Raw genomic sequence first — 21,313 nt, forward strand, 5'->3', positions numbered from 1 at the left:
TCTCCATGTCCGTTTTCATTTTGTCCAGAATTGAGTCAACTGCTGGACCAAACATAAATTCTGGATTTATAGGCTGGTTAAGAATTGTGGCCTGTACTTCACTCTTAAATCCAGATATGCGAAGCCATGCGTGCCTCCTAAGTAGTACGCTTGTGTTGATAGATCTGGCAGCTGTATCTGCCGCATCTAGAGCACACTTAATGGAGGCATTGGTGATGAGCTTTCCGTCCTGTATAAGTTCATCCGCCTGCTCTTTGAAAGGCTCAGGTAAGTGCTGGAGAAGTGTTTCTAAACTGTCATAGTGTGCCCTGTCATATCTGGCCAGCAAGGCCTGAGTATTGCTATTCTCCATGAGTTTGATGCTTGAGCTGCCAACTCTTTTGCCTGATGCTTCTAAAATGTTTGACTCGTTGTCAGGAGGAGGAGCCTCTCCAGTAGTTTGTCAATTAGCACGCTTTCTTGCGTTGGATACCCCCAATGAGTCTAAAGGCAGTTGTCCCCTGATGTAAGTAGGGTCTACTGGTGCAGCCCTATACTTCTTCTCTATTCTAGGGTTGATGACACGTGCCCTAGCAGTGTCTTTGAATATGTCATTTGCGTGATTTAGGACGCCCTTCAACATGGGGAGTGTTTTGACACTTCTTTCTGATGTTGCCAGCGTATCAAACAGAAAATCCTCTTCTATAGCATCTGTAGGAGAGTAGGGTCTGCAATCCTATGATCACCCAGATTTTTGCTTTTTGCTGCACTGGTTTACGACTTTCCCTGGCTGTGGGCCTGCTAATCAGACCCACAGCCTAGCTGTTCTCTCTATCCAAATTGTACTCAGGTACTGAATTGGCACTGGGCCCTCTCCAAGTCCCTGTACCCAGGGCTGAGGTGCACCCAGAAGTCTCCCAGGGGCTGAAGCATGTATTATGCCACCCCTGGATTGACTAACTAAAACTGACACAACTGGCTGCACGACAGCTGGGGCAAGGTGGTGTACTCACCCTTTGCTTTAGATATAGTATACCTATATCTAACCCTAAAAATGGACACACAGATCTCCTATCAGTCACTCCTATAGCAGGCCTTAACAATCCTGAAGGCAGAGTGCTTGGAATCGTGTGAGATGGTGCTCTAGCATGAGCTGAGCCTGTCTGCGGCTTTCGGGATCCATCCCTTAGCCGTTTCCATGATATCGCATACCATATACTCTTAAGTGCATTATAATCCTCGCGGTTATGTGCCAACTCTGGTATCGCTTTATCAAAACATGTCGAGTAAGGTGTCATACGAATTGGAATACTAACCCCTCGCCAATTCTGGCGACGGGGTTAGCATTCCACCCTTCTAGAGGGACACGACATGCCTGTAACCTATAACCCGGTTAAAAGTCAGACAGAGCCTTAGCATCCACAAAATGGATGCTGCCACCTAGACACAAGTCTGCCCTCCTGCTGCTGGGAGTCCTCCCAGAGCAGGAGATAAGGACAAAGGGTTTCCTGCCAGGGGCGGTGCCAGCACCGTCCCAGACAGGGTTTTGTGTATTGTAGGTAGGCAGGGCTTTAGCGGAAGGTGACTGCACGTGGCACCCCGGTGCTCACTGTGCATAGGCTGGCTGGAACCAGTTCCAGGGTCACTCCAGACCCTGTGCTGGGGAAAAGCCCGCCAAGGAAGTGGGTGTAACCACCCCCCTCCTAGTCCCACCCATAGGGCAGGACTTAGTCGCGTGCCAGCCCCTTTTTACAGGATAAAGGTAGAGACTGGCCCCCTTCCAAATCAGATCATCTTTGAATCCTGAAACTACTTTCTGCGAAAGGAACTCAAGACTTCTTCCTAAGATTTCTCCCTTGTGACTAAGGAGTAGTCACCCTGCATCCGCAGGCACCATCTAAGAACACTGCGGTCTGCTGCAAGTCCTTCCTCCGGAATCCGACTGCCCAGCTCGACGAGAACCGGCTTCCCTGGCACCTCTGACCTCTACCTGCATCATCAGTCACGCTGAGATTCGTGGGTGTGACGAGACCTCGAGGGACCGGCCATCTTCAAGACTGCACGACTTCTTTCCAGCAAGCCCGCCGAGTGAATTCCTGGTGAGTGCTTTGGGGACCGAGAAGCCCCGACCCTGAGCAGCTCCAGCACCGAAGTGCAGCCTCCCAGCATCTCCACGATCTGCGTGGGGCCCTTCTGCTTTTTGCTGCTCACCGCGTTGTTTGGCTACTAGCCCGTTGGCTTGTGGCCTTCTGAACGACGCCCGACGACATTTCTGCTGCTGGTCTGGTTGCTCCAGACTGGCCCTTGCTCCCTTCCAGAAGAGGAGCACCCTGGACCCTCCTGGTCCACTCAAGACGCCATTTTGAGTCCACCGCGTGGGCTTGAATTAGCCAAGGCTTGTTGCCCACTCCTGGGTAACTTCGACGCCGACGACTTCAACCTTCGTGGGACAGCTCGCACCTCCATCCTGGTCGCCGACAACGCCTCCTGGTCCGAGAGACTGCAGAGCCCAGCAGTGCCCACTCACCTGACTGCGGTGACTTCGCCCGGTGCCATCCTGGTGCCCACTTAATCACTGGCTAGTGATTCAAGAACTTGGTCCCCTCTGCTTTCAGGTTTTCTTCTTCCTTGATCCAGGCTTGGATCCATCGAACTTTTCTTCACTGGTCGCCTGCCAGCAACTCCTTCCTTCCAGGCTCCTGGTCCGGCAACGAGATCCCCGACGTCTTTTCAGACCTATGCAGCTGCAGCCCCTGGGCTAGGTAACTTCGGCACTCCGGTGTCCCAGCATAGCCTCACTATCCAAGGGTCAGGATCCACTGTCGTTTTCTCCCTACCAGGTCGGGTTCGCCCGTGAACACTAACTTTGTGAATTCTAGCTTCCATAGACTTTGTCCCGCATCCCGCGTGAGAGTGCACACTCTGCACCCGAGTCCCCTGGGTCTCCTAGTAGTAATCTAACGATTCCCTAGTCCAGTCCTAGCGATTCCAAAGCCTATTAGAACTGTTACTTACCTGCTAGTAATTCGCATTCCACTTTTAGCGTATATGGTTTTCCGTGCCCCTCAGGCATTTGTGTAACGTGCTAACTTAAAAGTATTTTCGTAAGAGTTTTGTTGTGTGCTTAGCTCCCTGTCTCATAAAGAGCCAGGGTAGTCTTGTTATAAATAAATACACTGTTTATTTTCATAACAACTTGTGTGGTGTCCTTTCACTGGGTGTTCAAGGGGTAATGTGATGGTAAAACAGCTGGCTTAACACGCCCTCTAGAGTCTTAGCCTTAGACTGCTCGTATCCATGCTACTAGGATAGCTGGTCTATAAGGTTGACTTACAACCAATCATCAATAAGGGTTGTTTGGACTGATATATAGTGATCACTAGAATAGTGAGCACTGCACATCAGGCCAACTTCTCACATTGGTGAGCAGCGGTTGGGATTTGAGCTTGCTGTTGTTTTACCACACATATCCTAAGAATATCTTGTGAAAGATCACATAAGTACTAAAGGTACATATAACTTAGCTTAGAATACTCTGAGTTCTACTGAACCAGCTGTTGTAGCTCCTAGGGCCTAGCACACCCTAAACTACAACTCTAGCAAGGGATCAGTAGGCAAACATATAGTGTAGGTAAGTGCACCACTTACACCTCACTAGAAAAGCATGTCGACTCAGGAGGACTCTACTGAGACTCCCCTGGTCAGTGTTGACCCTCCACAGGTCACTTCAAGATATGCAGCTCTCAGTTTCCATGAGATGAGACAGATCTGTGTCTCCAGGAAACTGAAGCAGGGGTCTAACCCCACCACTTCCTTTCTGATAGGTCTCTTAGAGACATATGATGCCAGAAAGCTTTCTCAGTTACATGAGAACATGCCAGCCTTAGAGGGAACCTCTGGGGATCCAGATCTCCACAACACTGATTCAGCAGTTGAGGAGGAGGATCAGGAGGTACTCTCTGGGGATGAGGTAGACAAGGGTCTTGAGGTAGTCAGAAGGCTAACTAGGACCAACTTAGACTTACTTGGGCTAGGATCTGGGGGCCCCCCAGTACTAACCCGAAGTGGGCCTAACCTTGGAGTTAGGAGAGATAGATCTCTTTCTAGGGACTCCAATAGATCTCTGCACTCTAATGCCTCTTCTCAGGGGAGAAGGAATCCTCCACAGAGGAGATTTACTTCCCCTCAGAGAAAGGAGCATGAAGCTAGGATGAGACAAGCTGAACTGAGGATTGAAAGGGAAGAAATTGCCCTGGCCAAAGAGAAGCTTGCCCTGGCAAGAGAGCAGCAGATGAGTGGGCTAGCTCCCACTGGTGGCAGCAATCTCCCAAGAGATAGAGAGAAGGGTTTAGATACTAAACACCTGACTAAAATAGTGCCCCCCTTTAAGCAAGGGGATGACATCCAGAAATGGATGGCTGCTCTGGAGAGGGCCTGCACTGTGCAGGGCATTCCCCAGAGTCAGTGGGCAGCTATACTGTGGCTCTCCTTTGATGGTAAAGGTAGAGATAAGCTCCTCACTACAAGAGTGGAGGATGCTAACAATTACCAGGTCCTGAAGAATACACTGGTTGATGGGTTTGGTTTAACCACTGAGCAGTACAGGTTGCTGTTCAGAGACACCCAGAAAACTCAGTCTCAGGACTGGTCTGATTTTGTGGATTGTGCCACTAAGGCTTTGGAGGGCTGGTTGCTGGGTAGCAAGGTTACAGATTACACAGGATTGTATAATCTAATGATGAGAGAACAAATTTTAAACAATTGTCAGAACCAGTTGCTGCACCAGCACCTTGTTGATTCAGATCTGACCTCTCCCCAAGAATTGGGAAAGAAGGCAGACAAATGGGTCAGGACAAGGATCAAGCAGAACCAGAACCAGAACCAGGGTGGTCAGAAGAAAGCAGACCAGAAGGGTAATGTTAAGAATGAGCAAAATGACCAGAAGTCTTCACCAGGTCCCCAACAAACCAAAGAGGGTGGGGGTCAGGCTTCCCAGAAGAAGAAGACTCAAGAAGGCCAGTCAAAAAGGTGGTGCCAGTACTGCAAAAGTAAATCTCACTGGTTTAGTGAGTGCACCAAAAGAGGAGGAGGACAAACTCCTGCCACTACAGCTCCTAAAGCAACTGCACCCCCTAGTACAGTCAGTAGTGGTAGTGTCACTCCCAAGGCATTAGTTGGGTTAACCTTGGGTACTGAGGGGTCTGACAACTTAGTTGGCACACTCACTCAGGCTGTCCTTGTCTGTACAGGGGATATGGATATGTCCCCTGAAATAAGTCCCAATACTTTGGGCAAATACAGGCAGACACCTTTGATTAATGGCAAGATGGCTCAGGCCTATAGGGACACTTGTGCCAGTGTCACCATGGTGACACCTAACTTTGTGGACCCTGGACAGATCATGCCAGGTACTGATTTCCTGGTGACCAATGCCAGCAATGTCACTACTAGTCATAGTGTGGCAATTGTAGCTTTCTCCTGGGGTGGAGTGAAGGGACAAAAGAAAGTTGTAGTCAGTTCAGACCTCCCAGTTGATTGTTTGTTGGGCAATGATTTGGAGTCATCACAATGGTCAGAAGTGGAGCAGAGGACTCACATGGAGATGTTAGGCTTGCCAGCACATGTGCTTGCTGTGACTAGGTCACAGGCCAGAAGATGCCCCACTGAACAGGTGCTGGATCCTGAAATTATGGACCAGACACCTTCCAAGAAGAAGAGCAGTAAGGGTAAGGCTTTGCCTTCCCCCTTGCCCCAGGTTGAGGATCAAGTCTCTGAGGAGGCTGATCTAGAAGAGCTGAGGGAAACTGAGCCTAAAGAGCTTGAACTTGATCAAGTTGAGTTTCTGGGCTCAGGGGGACCCTCCAGAGCAGACCTGGGGAAGGAACAGTTGAGCTGCCCTTCCCTTGAACCCCTCAGACAGCAGGCTGCTGCTGAGGCTGCAGGGAATGCCACAGGTGCCCACAGGGTATACTGGGAAGATGGACTCCTGTACTCTGAGTCAAGAGACCCCAAGCCTGGTGCAACCAGGAGGCTGGTCATCCCCTTGTCTCTGAGAGGTTTCCTTCTCACCTTGGCCCATGAGATTCCCCTTGCAGGTCATTTAGGTCAGACAAAGACTTGGGACAGGCTTGTCTCACACTTTCACTGGCCCCATATGAATGAGAATACCAAGGAGTTTTGTCGCTCATGTGTCACTTGCCAAGCCAGTGGTAAGTCAGGTGGCACAACAAAGGCCCCCCTCATACCACTACCTGTGGTGGGGGTTCCCTTTGAAAGGGTGGGGATTGACATTGTTGGTCCAATGGAACCCCAGACAGCATCAGGACACAAGTTTATACTGGTGGTGGTGGACCATGCCACCAGGTATCCTGAGGCTATTCCCCTTAGGACCACTACAGCCCCTGTAGTGGCAAGAGCCCTAGTTGGAGTGTTCTCCAGAGTGGGTTTCCCTAAGGAGGTCGTTTCTGACAGAGGTACAAACTTCATGTCAGGATATCTGACTGCCATGTGGAAAGAGTGTGGTGTGAACTACAAGTTCACCACACCCTATCATCCACAATGCAATGGGCTTGTTGAGAGATTCAACAGGACCCTGAAAGGGATGATTCATGGACTACCTGAACCTCTTAGGAGAAGATGGGATGTCCTGATCCCCTGCCTCTTGTTTGCTTACAGAGAGGTCCCACAGAAGGGGGTTGGCTACAGCCCTTTTGAGCTTCTGTATGGGCATCCTGTAAGGGGACCCCTGTGTTTGGTGAAGGAAGGATGGGAGAGACCTCTCAAAAAGCCTGCAACCAACATAGTGGACTATGTACTTGGCCTCCGCTCCAGGATGGCTGAGTATATGGAAAAGGCATCTAAAAACCTTGAGGCCAGCCAGGAACTTCAAAAAGCTTGGCATGACCAAAAGGCTGTACTGACTGTGTACCAGCCAGGACAGAAGGTGTGGGTGCTGGAGCCAGTGGCCCCAGCAGCTCTGAAAGACAAATGGTCTGGGCCCCACACCATCATTGAGCAAAAGGGAGAGGTTACCTACTTGGTGGACCTTGGAACTCCCAGGAGCCCTCTCAGAGTGCTCCATGTTAACAGGCTCAAGGCATATGTTGACAGGAAGGACATGAGCTTGCTCATGGCCACAGATGAGGGACAGGAGGAAGAGAGTGACCCTCTCCCAGACCTGCTCACTCAGAATCCTGATGATGGGTCAGTTGATGGTGTTGTCTTTTGTGGCAGCCTCACTGAACATCAGCAACAGGATTGCAGGCAAGTTCTGCAATCCTTTCGACATATGTTCTCTCTGACACCCAGCCAAACTGATTGGTGTACCCATGATGTTGACACTGGAGACAGTCTGCCTGTCAAGAGTAAAATCTACAGACAGCCTGATCATGTTAGAGACTGCATCAAAACTGAAGTGCAGAAAATGTTGGAACTGGGAGTCATTGAGCCCTCAGATAGCCCTTGGGCTAGCCCAGTAGTTCTAGTGCCAAAGCCTCACACCCAGGGTGGTAAGAGAGAGATGAGGTTTTGCGTAGACTACAGAGGCCTCAATGCAGTCACTAAGACTGATGCCCACCCAATACCAAGAGCAGATGAGCTTATAGATAGATTGGCTTCTGCCAACTTCTTAAGCACATTTGATTTGACAGCTGGGTATTGGCAAATCAGGTTAGCTGAGGAAGCCAAACCTAAAACAGCATTTTCTACCCCTGGAGGGCATTATCAATTTGTGGTAATGCCCTTTGGACTGAAAAATGCACCTGCCACCTTCCAAAGGTTGGTGAATCAAGTCCTCACTGGGCTGGATGACTTCTGTGCAGCTTATCTTGACGATATTGCTGTCTTTAGCTCCACCTGGGAGGATCACCTGGTCCACCTGAGGAAAGTGTTAGAGGCCCTGCAAAAGGCAGGCCTCACTATCAAGGCCACAAAGTGCCAGATAGGGCAGTCACAGGTTGTATACCTGGGCCACCTTGTAGGTGGAGGCCAGGTTCAGCCACTGGAGAGTAAGATACAGGCCATCAAGGACTGGACTCCTCCAATCACCCAGACTCAGGTTCGAGCTTTCTTGGGCCTGACTGGGTACTATAGGAAGTTTGTCAGAAATTATGGGTCCATAGTGACCCCCCTTAATGACCTGACAAGCAAAAAGATGCCAAAGAAAGTTCAGTGGACAGCAAGCTGTCAGAAAGCATTCAATGACCTAAAGCAGGCCATGTGCACAGCACCTATCCTCAAGAGTCCAGATTACTCCAAGCCATTCATTGTCCAAACAGATGCTTCTGAGTTGGGTGTGGGAGCTGTTCTGTCTCAACTGAATTTTGATGGTAATGATCAGCCTATTGCTTTCATTAGTAGAAGGTTGACACCCAGAGAGAAAAATTGGTCAGCTATTGAGAGGGAGGCCTTTGCTGTGGTCTGGGCCCTGAAGAAGCTGAGGGCCTACTTGTTTGGCACTCACTTCACCATTCAGACAGACCATAAGCCCCTCTTGTGGCTAAATCAGATGAAGGGTGAAAACCCCAAACTGCTTAGGTGGTCCATTTCCCTACAGGGGATGGATTTTACAGTGGAGCATAGACCTGGGACTGATCACAGCAATGCTGATGGGCTCTCCAGGTATTTCCACTTAGAGCAAGAAGACTCACCTGGTCAAGGTTAGCTTATTGTCCCAAAGTTTGGGGGGGGGGTCATGTAGGAGAGTAGGGTCTGCAATCCTATGATCACCCAGATTTTTGCTTTTTGCTGCACTGGTTTACGACTTTCCCTGGCTGTGGGCCTGCTAATCAGACCCACAGCCTAGCTGTTCTCTCTATCCAAATTGTACTCAGGTACTGAATTGGCACTGGGCCCTCTCCAAGTCCCTGTACCCAGGGCTGAGGTGCACCCAGAAGTCTCCCAGGGGCTGAAGCATGTATTATGCCACCCCTGGATTGACTAACTAAAACTGACACAACTGGCTGCACGACAGCTGGGGCAAGGTGGTGTACTCACCCTTTGCTTTAGATATAGTATACCTATATCTAACCCTAAAAATGGACACACAGATCTCCTATCAGTCACTCCTATAGCAGGCCTTAACAATCCTGAAGGCAGAGTGCTTGGAATCGTGTGAGATGGTGCTCTAGCATGAGCTGAGCCTGTCTGCGGCTTTCGGGATCCATCCCTTAGCCGTTTCCATGATATCGCATACCATATACTCTTAAGTGCATTATAATCCTCGCGGTTATGTGCCAACTCTGGTATCGCTTTATCAAAACATGTCGAGTAAGGTGTCATACGAATTGGAATACTAACCCCTCGCCAATTCTGGCGACGGGGTTAGCATTCCACCCTTCTAGAGGGACACGACATGCCTGTAACCTATAACCCGGTTAAAAGTCAGACAGAGCCTTAGCATCCACAAAATGGATGCTGCCACCGAGACACAAGTCTGCCCTCCTGCTGCTGGGAGTCCTCCCAGAGCAGGAGATAAGGACAAAGGGTTTCCTGCCAGGGGCGGTGCCAGCACCGTCCCAGACAGGGTTTTGTGTATTGTAGGTAGGCAGGGCTTTAGCGGAAGGTGACTGCACGTGGCACCCCGGTGCTCACTGTGCATAGGCTGGCTGGAACCAGTTCCAGGGTCACTCCAGACCCTGTGCTGGGGAAAAGCCCGCCAAGGAAGTGGGTGTAACCACCCCCCTCCTAGTCCCACCCATAGGGCAGGACTTAGTCGCGTGCCAGCCCCTTTTTACAGGATAAAGGTAGAGACTGGCCCCCTTCCAAATCAGATCATCTTTGAATCCTGAAACTACTTTCTGCGAAAGGAACTCAAGACTTCTTCCTAAGATTTCTCCCTTGTGACTAAGGAGTAGTCACCCTGCATCCGCAGGCACCATCTAAGAACACTGCGGTCTGCTGCAAGTCCTTCCTCCGGAATCCGACTGCCCAGCTCGACGAGAACCGGCTTCCCTGGCACCTCTGACCTCTACCTGCATCATCAGTCACGCTGAGATTCGTGGGTGTGACGAGACCTCGAGGGACCGGCCATCTTCAAGACTGCACGACTTCTTTCCAGCAAGCCCGCCGAGTGAATTCCTGGTGAGTGCTTTGGGGACCGAGAAGCCCCGACCCTGAGCAGCTCCAGCACCGAAGTGCAGCCTCCCAGCATCTCCACGATCTGCGTGGGGCCCTTCTGCTTTTTGCTGCTCACCGCGTTGTTTGGCTACTAGCCCGTTGGCTTGTGGCCTTCTGAACGACGCCCGACGACATTTCTGCTGCTGGTCTGGTTGCTCCAGACTGGCCCTTGCTCCCTTCCAGAAGAGGAGCACCCTGGACCCTCCTGGTCCACTCAAGACGCCATTTTGAGTCCACCGCGTGGGCTTGAATTAGCCAAGGCTTGTTGCCCACTCCTGGGTAACTTCGACGCCGACGACTTCAACCTTCGTGGGACAGCTCGCACCTCCATCCTGGTCGCCGACAACGCCTCCTGGTCCGAGAGACTGCAGAGCCCAGCAGTGCCCACTCACCTGACTGCGGTGACTTCGCCCGGTGCCATCCTGGTGCCCACTTAATCACTGGCTAGTGATTCAAGAACTTGGTCCCCTCTGCTTTCAGGTTTTCTTCTTCCTTGATCCAGGCTTGGATCCATCGAACTTTTCTTCACTGGTCGCCTGCCAGCAACTCCTTCCTTCCAGGCTCCTGGTCCGGCAACGAGATCCCCGACGTCTTTTCAGACCTATGCAGCTGCAGCCCCTGGGCTAGGTAACTTCGGCACTCCGGTGTCCCAGCATAGCCTCACTATCCAAGGGTCAGGATCCACTGTCGTTTTCTCCCTACCAGGTCGGGTTCGCCCGTGAACACTAACTTTGTGAATTCTAGCTTCCATAGACTTTGTCCCGCATCCCGCGTGAGAGTGCACACTCTGCACCCGAGTCCCCTGGGTCTCCTAGTAGTAATCTAACGATTCCCTAGTCCAGTCCTAGCGATTCCAAAGCCTATTAGAACTGTTACTTACCTGCTAGTAATTCGCATTCCACTTTTAGCGTATATGGTTTTCCGTGCCCCTCGGGCATTTGTGTAACGTGCTAACTTAAAAGTATTTTCGTAAGAGTTTTGTTGTGTGCTTAGCTCCCTGTCTCATAAAGAGCCAGGGTAGTCTTGTTATAAATAAATACACTGTTTATTTTCATAACAACTTGTGTGGTGTCCTTTCACTGGGTGTTCAAGGGGTAATGTGATAGTAAAACAGCTGGCTTAACACGCCCTCTAGAGTCTTAGCCTTAGACTGCTCGTATCCATGCTACTAGGATAGCTGGTCTATAAGGTTGACTTACAACCAATCATCAATAAGGGTTGTTTGGACTGATATATAGTGATCACTAGAATAGTGAGCACTGCACATCAGGCCAACTTCTCACAGCATCTGAATGCATGTCTACATTATGGTAGGATGCTGCTCTATCTATTAAAGAGTTAAAAGCCACTGTGTCTTCTGTGGGTGATGGCTTAGCTGGGTATACAGTTGGGTCTGTAATGGGTAGAGCCCCCTCAGTGTCTGGTTCACCCCCCCCGCCCCAATGGCTGTGAATTGGGGCCTACGTATGGGTTTTGTGGATACCCAAAACCCACATCTGCGTCCTGATCTTCATCTGGGTTGTAGTCAGAGCGTGCAGGTGAGTATGGTGCATATGGAGTAGTAGGCATAGCTGGAGAGATAGGTTGGAAAAGAATAGGAGAGGTTGCACGGTCTCTCTTCTTTTTGAGTGGAATTTTAGAAAAGTCTTCAGCAGGCACTGGTCTTTTCTTCCTTGTATATACAGTCACTTTCCCAGTATTTGGGTCAATATATAGCTTGGATTGATCGTCTGTGGAGGGGTCTGGATGGATGATCTCCTCTTCCACAGTCTTTTGCCTTGGCGCCGTAGGCTTAGGTTTGACCTTTTTCGGTTCGATGCCTTTAATCGGTTCGACCGCTTTTGGTGCTTGGATCGGTTTTTGGGGCTTTCCGACAGGTTTTGTCGGTGCGACGTCTTTCACAGGTTGCACCACTTTTTTCGGACCGATTGGTTTTGTCAGTTCGATAACTTTTTTCGGCTGTAGAGGTGTCCTCGGAGCCTGCGGCTTTGGCTCGATGCCCTTCTTCGGATCGATGGGCTTCGGCTCGACCGCTTTTGGTTGGTCTACCTTAGGTTTCGCTTTCGGTTCGACGACAGGCTTTTTTCCTTTTTCGGCAGTAGAACTCGATTTGGTCGATTCGATGGCCTTTGGCTTCGAAGGATTATATGGAACGCTGGCCTTCGGCTCGGCGCCCTTTGGGTTTATCACCTTCGGTTCGACGACGTTCGGTCCAAAGACTGTCGTGTCGATGAGTTTCGGTTTCGATTGAACTGGCTTTGGATTACGTGTCTCAGAAGGCTCTTTTTGTATGTTCTTAGCGGGGCGGTATTGCGGGGCTATAGAACCAGTATTTAGATCTTGGCTAAGGCCTGTTGGCGATGCCTCGACCGGAGTCTCTGATATTGGTGTAGTGTCTGTATGGGGCGGTGTACTCACGGTTCGCCCCCCGTTGTCATCGGAGTCGTCTTCGACAGCTACGATGTCTTGGTCGTATTCTTCGACATCGACGATTTGTTCTTCCTCGTCGATATAATATTCAGAGTCGTGCTCGGAGTATTGATCTTCCTCTTGATCCGAGTCTTCGGCGTCGACTAGTTCCTCTTCATCGTCGAAGATATTCTCGGGCTCCGGTGCCTACCTCTGCATTTCTTGCCTTGCCGCCCGCCGATTCCGGATCGTCTTTTTGGACAGGAACTGGGCACAAGCTAGGCAATATCTTCATTATGATCAGGTGATAAACATTTGTTGCACACGGGATCCTTATCTGTGTGCGGGAACTTGGAGTTGCACTGCGGGCAATATTTGAATGGACTTCGTTCCATCGACCGTCGGTCCACGTGGCGTCGAGAAGGCCTAACGGCCCGATTCGACGACCGGAGTGCAAACAAAGGATGAAAAAAGCTTTTCGGTACCGACCGAAAACAATACCGACGAATCCGAAGGCCTTTTTGAAAAGTTTATTTCGATTCCGAACTTGGAATGCTGGAAAGTACATCCGAACCCAATGGCGGGAAAAAACAATCTGAGGATGGAGAGGATGCCCATGAGCACTGTAGTCCAAGGGAGGAGCCACCTATCTCGTGATACTTCGAAGACTCTTCCAGGACAACAATGTGCAATCATCCGGACCCAACACTAGGCGGCGATCTATGCACAGATATGAATTCAGCAGCCCACATGCCTCGAACGCTCTGTTACCCTGTAGCTTGCAAGGAGTCCACTCTTTAGCACTTTTACAGCAAGGTAATCCACAGGCTGTAGTTTCAGATGGTGCAGAAGGTGCAGCCTTAGGAAATGTACATCAAACTTCCAGCATGGCACGTCTTGCTTTCTTAAGTTTCAAGCAGCAGATCTGAGGGTCTTTGCCTTTCTCAGATACTTATCCCAATTTCTCTGGGTCAAGCAGGAGGTCACTCCTGTCCAATGGGCTGCAGGGTACCACCCACAGTTCTGAACACTTCCTGCAGAGTGGGGCACTATTTTGTCCCAGAGTGCACCAATTCTTTCAAATTCATAATGGCTGATTTTCCAAGAGAGAGAAGAGCTGGCTAAACACACCCCTAGCATGGCTAATCCCCATGGTCTCTTCCACCTTGCATCTGCTCATTCCTGCCTTAATCCTAGCATCTGGCTGGGGGTCAAAAGAGTGGGGCTGTAAATTACACTAGTGTCTTCCCCTTCCCTTGAAGTTTATTGTTTACAACCCCTCCCCCTGCACTGACATTCTCATGTAACGGAACACTCTCCACCCAGCAGAGCAGGTCAACACCAGAGGCTCTTTATCACCTCTTCAAAGCAGCCTGGCTAATCCACTCAACTCCAACCAATCAGGACCTAACACTGGAAGGCTGACTCTCGATTGACAAACAAAGTCTTATAACTTCTTGTATGTACATTTTAAGAAAAGCAGTCCTAAAACACAGAGCCACTTCTAAACTGACCACAGGCTTCAGTAGTGCACACATGCAAGTGCAGAAATAGCTGCTGACCTCTAAACTGCCATGCCCTATTATATACTAGGGACAGATAGGTAGTTTCAATCCCCCTGCCCTATTTTGTACTAGGGCCTTATAGGGTAGGTAATGTCAATCACAGGGGTACCCCAACCCATAGTTTACTCTAGTGTATGTAGGTGTTTTCACTGTATTTAAATGTTTCTCGTTCAGCATAGTACTGGCCCTGGTAAGGCATAGCCCAGAGTCAGTCAGTCAGTTACCGCCAGTACCAGTCAGCAAACAGTTAGGGAGTTCCCAAGGCACAGGATGACTTTCCAACAACAGAGAATAGGGGAACGCATACGATAACAATACTGTTGAGGGTAAAGTGAATTGCGCACCGAGGGGACCCCGAAGAATGGTTTTGAACCGGAGCGCAGCAATACACTTATGAACCCGATGGCGGAAAAAAAACAATCTAACAATGGAGTCGATGCCCATGCATGCTATCACCGAAAGGAGGAGTCACCATACCTCGTGGCTGGAAAGACTTCTTTGAAGAAAAACAACCTGCAAACATCCGAACCCAACACTAGATGGCAGGAGAAGGCAAAACATGTGTAGCTATAGCACACAAGCCTGGAACACTAAATCTAGGAGTTAAGGGGAGTGGAAGGAAGTAGCCAATGTGCTACTAACCTCTGGTGTGTCTACACCCCCTAAATGACCACTTCCTGTGGGGAGTGGGCATACCCCTGACCCAGTGTATATAATTTCACCAAAAACCATGGTGGAAGAATTTTACTTTTCGTGTTCACTTCAGGTAGCCCACCATAGGGGTTTAACTAGCCTGATAGTGAATGAGCCTCCTGACTTGCTAATTTTCACTCCTGCCATAGTGACAAATAGGTACTGGGCATGGTATTTCCCCTATCTAAGAGAAGCCAGGGTCGCATATCAAAGGCGGCAGAGGTCTTTGAAGTCTCCTGCCTCGATATGCTGATTACTGCCCATCCTGCTTGGAGGAGGTGAAAACACCTTCGGCTGGAGCAGGCACTGTTTCTGACCTCCAAGAGCAGGGGCTCTAAATTCCTGGGGGTCAGAAACCCGTCTGTGGTGGCAGGCTGGTCTACACCAATCAGCCACTACATTAGAAGTTGGGAATTTTTCAGGGGGCACCTCTAAGGTGATTTCTCAGTGCATGCCTTAATAAATCCATACTGGTGCCAGTAGTGAATTTATTAAGACAAGGTGTTTGGTGTCAAACACCACACGTTTCAGTGAAGCCATCCTGTATCTGGGGAACTCATTACAGCCAGTGCCAAGTACAAGTACTTAAGACGGCTTCACTGTTAACTTGTACTATCTAGTAATTAAAGCAGACAGCACAGGGGCACATCTGCTCATGCATATATGACCACACTTGTTATACAATGCACCCTGCCTTAGTGCTGTAAGGCCTGTTGTAGGGGAGACCTACATATATTGCATGCAGTATCTGGGGCCATGGCACACGGGATGTGTGCCATGTTGTGCTGTCACATTTGTCTGCACCATTTCAGTAAACCTGCAATGGCAGTCTGCCTGAGTTTGGTGATGGGTCCGTCAGGGTGCCACAATACATGCTGCAGCCCTTAGGGACTGCTCTTTAATACCATGCCCTAGGTACCAGGAGTTTCATTTACTAGGGACTTACAGGGATGCTAAAAGGCATGCCACTTATGGAACAATTTTAGTTATCTTGTTTTTGTTAAAGAACACAGGCACTGGGGACTTGGTTAGCAGGAACCCAGTGCACTTCAGTCAGTTGCATCAAAGACCAGGCAAAAAAAGGGTACTTTCCTACACTCATGCATCAAGCACATAGACTCAAATTAAAGGAATGCTGTAAATCAAAGATTCAAAGCACATTATTATAAAGAAAAGGTATGCTTCATTCTGCACATTTTTTTAATTCCGACGTCACTGATGCTGTGGAAGCAAAAAGTAGATGTATCGTCAAAATCTTACTTTTCACAATTGTTGGTGCTAGATGCTCTTGTCAACAAAACCATCACCTACACCTGTACAGACAACACACAACAAAGCATTGAAAACAAAGCATGTGTTCATGTCACACAAAATGAACAGGAGGTGTAGGAGAGTGGGGTCTGCAATCCTATGGCCACCCCAGTTTATTTGCTTTTTGCTTCACTGGTTTACGACTTTCCCTGGCTGTGGGCCTGCTAATCAGACCCACAGCCTCGCTGTTCTCTCTCTAAATTGACAACCATCTACTTTAGGTGCATTTACCAATTGGTACTGGGCCACCTTATCAGTCCCTGTACAGTGTACTATAGGTACCCAGGGCATAGGTGTACCCAGGGCCTACCAGGGGCTGAAGCATGTATTATGCCACCCCTGGCTGGCCATCTAAAATAGACACAACTGGCTGCACGACAGCTGGGGCAAGGCGGTGTAAACACCCTTTGCTGTAGATATAGTATACCTATATCTAACCCTAAAATGGACACATATATTCCTATCAGTCACTCCTATGGCAGGCCTTGTCAATCCTGAAGGCAGAGTGCTTGGAATTATGTGAGATGGTGCTCTGGCGTGAGCTGAGCCCGCTTGCAGCTTGCGGAACCAAGTCCTAATAGCTGTTCCATGATAACGCTATACCATATACTCTTAAGTGCATTATAATCCTCGCGGTTAAATGCTAACTCTGGTATAACATTATCAAAACATGTCGAGTAAGGTGTCATGCGAATTGGAATACTACCCCCTCGCCAATTCTGGCGATGGGGGTAGCATTCCACCCTTCTAGAGGGACACGACATGTATGTAACTGTGAACCCCGGTTAAAGTTAACACGAGCCTTGGCATCACAAAATGGGTGCCACCACCACAGACACAAGTCTGACCTCCTGCTGCTGGGAGTCCTTCCAGCGAGGGAGGCATGGACAAAGTGTTTCCTGCCTTAGGAGGTGCTAGCACCACCCCAGACAGGATTTTGTGTATTGGGTAGGACAGGCCTGAAATGAATGAGACCTGCCCGGGGCACACAAGGTGTCCTGTGCATATACCGGTTCAAACCAGTTGCTGAGGCATCCCTGCCCCAGCTCTGGCGGGAAACCGGACATAGGATAGGGGGTGTAGCCACTCCCCTTTCTGGTCCCACCCAGCGGAGGGACCTAGTCAGTAGAGCAGCCCCCTTTAGGAGAATAAAGGTAGGAGCTGGTCCCATTCCAAATTAGATTATCCTGAACAATTCTACAAGAAGAAACTCTGGACTTCGACGTTCTGCTCCACAGAAGACTGAAGAATCTCCCTTGTGGGCAAGGAGTGTCCACCCTGCAACTGCAGGCACCATCAAGCGTCCAGCGGCTTCACTTTGTCGTCTTCCCTCGAGGATCCAGACTTCAGAGCCCGACGAGACCCGGATTCCCAGACCTCTCCGACCTCAACTCACATCTGCAGCAAAGCTGAGACCCGTGGGTGCGACGAGACACGTGGGCCGGCCATCTTGAACGAACCTGCACTTCGCTTCCAGCACGACTCCCGAGGTAAACTCGACCAAGTGCTTTGGGGATTGAGAAGCCCCAGCACCGAAGATCAGCCCTCCAGCATCCACGAGATCTGCGTGGGGCCCTTCTGCTTGTTTGCTGCTCGACGCGTTGTCTGGTCACTTGGCGGCTGGCTAGTGGCCTCCTAGACGACGAACCTTTGAATCTTTGCTGCTGGTTTGGTTGCTCCAGACTGGCCCTTGCTCCCTTCCAAAAGAGGGGCACCCCGGACTCTCCTAGTCCGCACCAGACACTTTCTCCACTCACCGCGTGGGTTGCCTTTGCCAAGGCCTGTTGACGCCGATTCCAGATCCAACACCGCCGACAGTGAGAGCCTGCGTGGGACAGCTCGTGCCTCCATCCTGGTCGTCGAAGACACCTCCTGGTCCACGTGGCTGCAGAGTCAAGCGTCCACTCTTCACCTGATCGCGACGACGACATCTGGTTCCTTTCTGGTTCCACTCCAGTCACTGGCTAGTGACTGTGAACATTGTCCCCTCTGCTTTCAGGTCCTCTTCTTCACTGATCCACCCTTGGATCGCACCGGACATCTTCCTCCTGGTCGCCTGCAGCATCTTTTCTTTCAGGCTCCATAGACTTCAACGCGAGAACCCGACGCACTTTGACACCTATGCACCCGCAGCCCTTGGGTGAGGTAACGAGAGCATTTCGGTGCTCAAGGGTAGTTTAACTGTCCTAGTGTCCAGTTCCACAGTCGTTTTAGTCCTACCTAGTCAGGATTGACCGTACTCACCTTTTAACTTGAACTGTACTGTCCATAGACGTTGTTACGCATCTCGCGTGTGAGTTCACACTCTGCACACGCGTTCCGTGGGCCTCCTATTACTTACCTAGTGTTGGTGTAGCGTGGTCCCAACGATCCTACAGCCTCTGGACAGCTCCATTCTTACTATCGACTTTCACATTCCACTTACTTAGTATATGGTTTGTCGTGCCCCTAGGGCACCATTGTAATTTTGTGCAACTTGTCGTATTTTTCTTAAGAGATTGTCATGTGCTTAGCCCTCTGACCTCATAAAGAGTTCAGAGGTGTTGTTATCAATAAATATAGTGTTTACTTTCATAACAACCTGTGTGGTGTCTTTTCATCTGGTATTCAAGGGGTTATATTGTGGTAAAACAGCTGGCTTCACATGCCAAAAGAGTTTAGCCTAAGACTGCTTTGTCCATGCTACCATTAGGATAGCTGGTCTATAAGGTTGACTTACAACCAATCACCATAAGGGTTGTTTGGACTGATACAAGGTGATCACTAGAACTAGTGAGCATCATATATCAGACCAACTTCTCACAGGAGGCACCTACCTACCACTGTTAAAATAGTTGAGACCACGACACATCTCATTGGTACAATGGATGGCAATATATACACAGGGCTCGAAAAATTCACTTGCATTGTCGAGCAAGCTTTATTCAGGACGAGCTATTTCTAGGGACTACTTCCCCCTTTCTGGCGAGTTGAAACTCCTCTAACTTAGTCACAGAACAAAAAGTAAATATAGGAAGAAAAACAGACTTTTAACTCCTATCTCTGAAAGCAGAGCAAACGTGACAACATAACAAGATTTAAAAGTATCTTTATTGCTCACAAAATGAAAGAGCAATAAAAATGCCTTTAAATCTTGTTATCTTTTCACATTTGGTGGCTTTCAAAGACAGAGGTCGAAAGTTAATTCGTCTTCCTACCTTTATGTTTCTTTCTGTGACTTAAATTAGAGCATTTTGTAAAGTGAACTGTGTGACGCATGTTAAATGAAAGGCTGTAAAGGGGAAGGAGGATGTTATTGTTTTGAATTAGTGGTAAATTGAGTTTGTTCATGCACATGTACTGCTACATTATATCATCGCATTCTCGTAACAGGAAAATGTGCAGTACTATTATATTTGATTACATGCAAAATCTCAATAGAAAGATTTAAAAACAAATGTTTTAAATGAAAGGCTGTAAGATGTCAGGCTTTTTTTTTGACACAACACTGAAGTAGCTAAGTGAACTATTCAAACAATTTGAATATATTTTACTAGTTATGAAGACCCATTTTTTTTAATTCTATGGCAAAAAAATATTTTTATAGGATCAAAACAAGTTAGAACACTTTAATTGGTGATGTGTACATTTTAAACATATTCGCTGAAACCCAATTTCCAAACATTGTTTAGGCGCTACTATCAGTAAAACTACACATTAGTGGGAAGATTTTGTGGCCATTTAAATGGAAAATATGCTATTGGTAAATGACAGTACACTACTACATGGTAATATATTTATGAAAAGTGAGTTTTTAAACATGAACTGGGAATGTTTACTGCTACTGCCCAGATGCCAATGCTATTAGAGAACTAAGAGGCCAGCGAGGGATCATTTATACCCAATATATGGGATTGATTCTTGTTATACATAGAGCAAACATTTAGTCTAGTAAAAAAAAAGATTTTTTATGTACATCAGAAATAGTAAAGTTGCATATTTGAAGGGGCTCTCATGTGAAAATAAAGAAAAAGGCGGCTCCATAAGACAACTTATTTGCCTAGAATCACACAATTTGAGGCCAGTTCACGGGTCAAGTACATTACAGTTAGGTTGAGTAGATTATTAAAGTTAGTAGACCTGCAGGTCGAGTAACATTATAATGGTTTTTCGAGCCCCGATACATAAGGTGCTGTTTTACAGTGAAATATTGGCATTATGATTAAAAGCTTAAGAATGTGTCAAACCTGTAAAGGTGAGAGTCGCAGTGTTGCTTGCAGTGTTGGAGGATGAAGAGAAGGTCACTGTTGGTTTGGTGACTGATGTGGTTACTGTTGTCAATGGTGTGGAGGTTTTTGAGCTTGACGACACCTTAGAAATTACAGTACTGAGAGTGGACAGGTCCAATACAGTGGGGCGCAGTCTGCCTGTAATGTAGGCAGCCAGTCTGTTGGCTGGATGCAAAGCCCCCATCTGCCCCAACAATAGCTTAGCCTGTGGATAGCTTTTTCCATTAACCTGCAAAAAAAAAATGGGACTGAATAAATAACAAAGAACTACGTTGAATGACAAGAATGCTCATATTTGCCGCACTTCAGAAAAAAACTTTAAACAACTTATCACTATTTGAACTCATTACCACAACTGATGTTGTTACACATGTATGCATATCATGAAAATCATGGAAATTTGATTCTACAACAGAGGTTTCCAAAATAACCGGTGGCTGCTTCTGCAGAGGTTAAAGGGGCACCACAGGAGAATGGAGCCTTCTGTTCCCTATCTGTTAGGTACGAAACAGCTCCTGGGCCTTTGCCTGCAGTTCAAGACACTGTTATGAGTAGATTAAGTACCAGTTGTTACTGCTGGCAGGTGTGGCTACTAATACTTAAGTTATGTGACCATATCAGGTCACAACTAAAAGAGGTCCTTGGGCCTCAAGTACGAAGGGTTTTAGCGTACACGAAGCATCTCACTGGGTTAATTAGTGAGTTTGCAAATGTTTAAATCCTTTCTGAAATGTACTAGACCTGTTTAACAATGAGGAAAAGGTTTTCAGAATTGTGCAATGGGATTAGGAAACAATTACAAATTGTTATTTGGAAGAGGTGTTTTATAACTGTCCCTTCCAAAGACCAATTCCTTATGGTATGTATTAACATTCTGTCCCTTGTAAAAGGTACCAAGGGCACTGTGACCAGGGAAGGCCTCTAAGGGGTGCAGCACGTATTGTGCCACCCTTAGAGGGGGGGGGGGGAGAC

The 21,313-nt window shown here is 48.4% G+C and overlaps 1 protein-coding gene across 2 annotated transcripts in view; it reads right to left on the reverse strand.

Annotated features, from left to right (window-relative positions):
- MGA (MAX dimerization protein MGA) overlaps positions 1-21,313 on the reverse strand; it is a 949,809-nt gene that overhangs the window by 268,210 nt on the left and 660,286 nt on the right. For both annotated transcript variants that reach the window (XM_078659651.1, XM_078659650.1), the window contains exon 14: positions 20,300-20,570. In XM_078659651.1, the coding sequence (XP_078515777.1) occupies positions 20,300-20,570 (271 nt within the window). The remainder of the gene's footprint in view (positions 1-20,299; positions 20,571-21,313) is intronic.

This window comes from Lissotriton helveticus, chromosome 9 (assembly GCF_964261635.1).
Source record: "Lissotriton helveticus chromosome 9, aLisHel1.1, whole genome shotgun sequence".
Classification (NCBI taxonomy): Eukaryota; Metazoa; Chordata; class Amphibia; order Caudata; family Salamandridae; genus Lissotriton; species Lissotriton helveticus.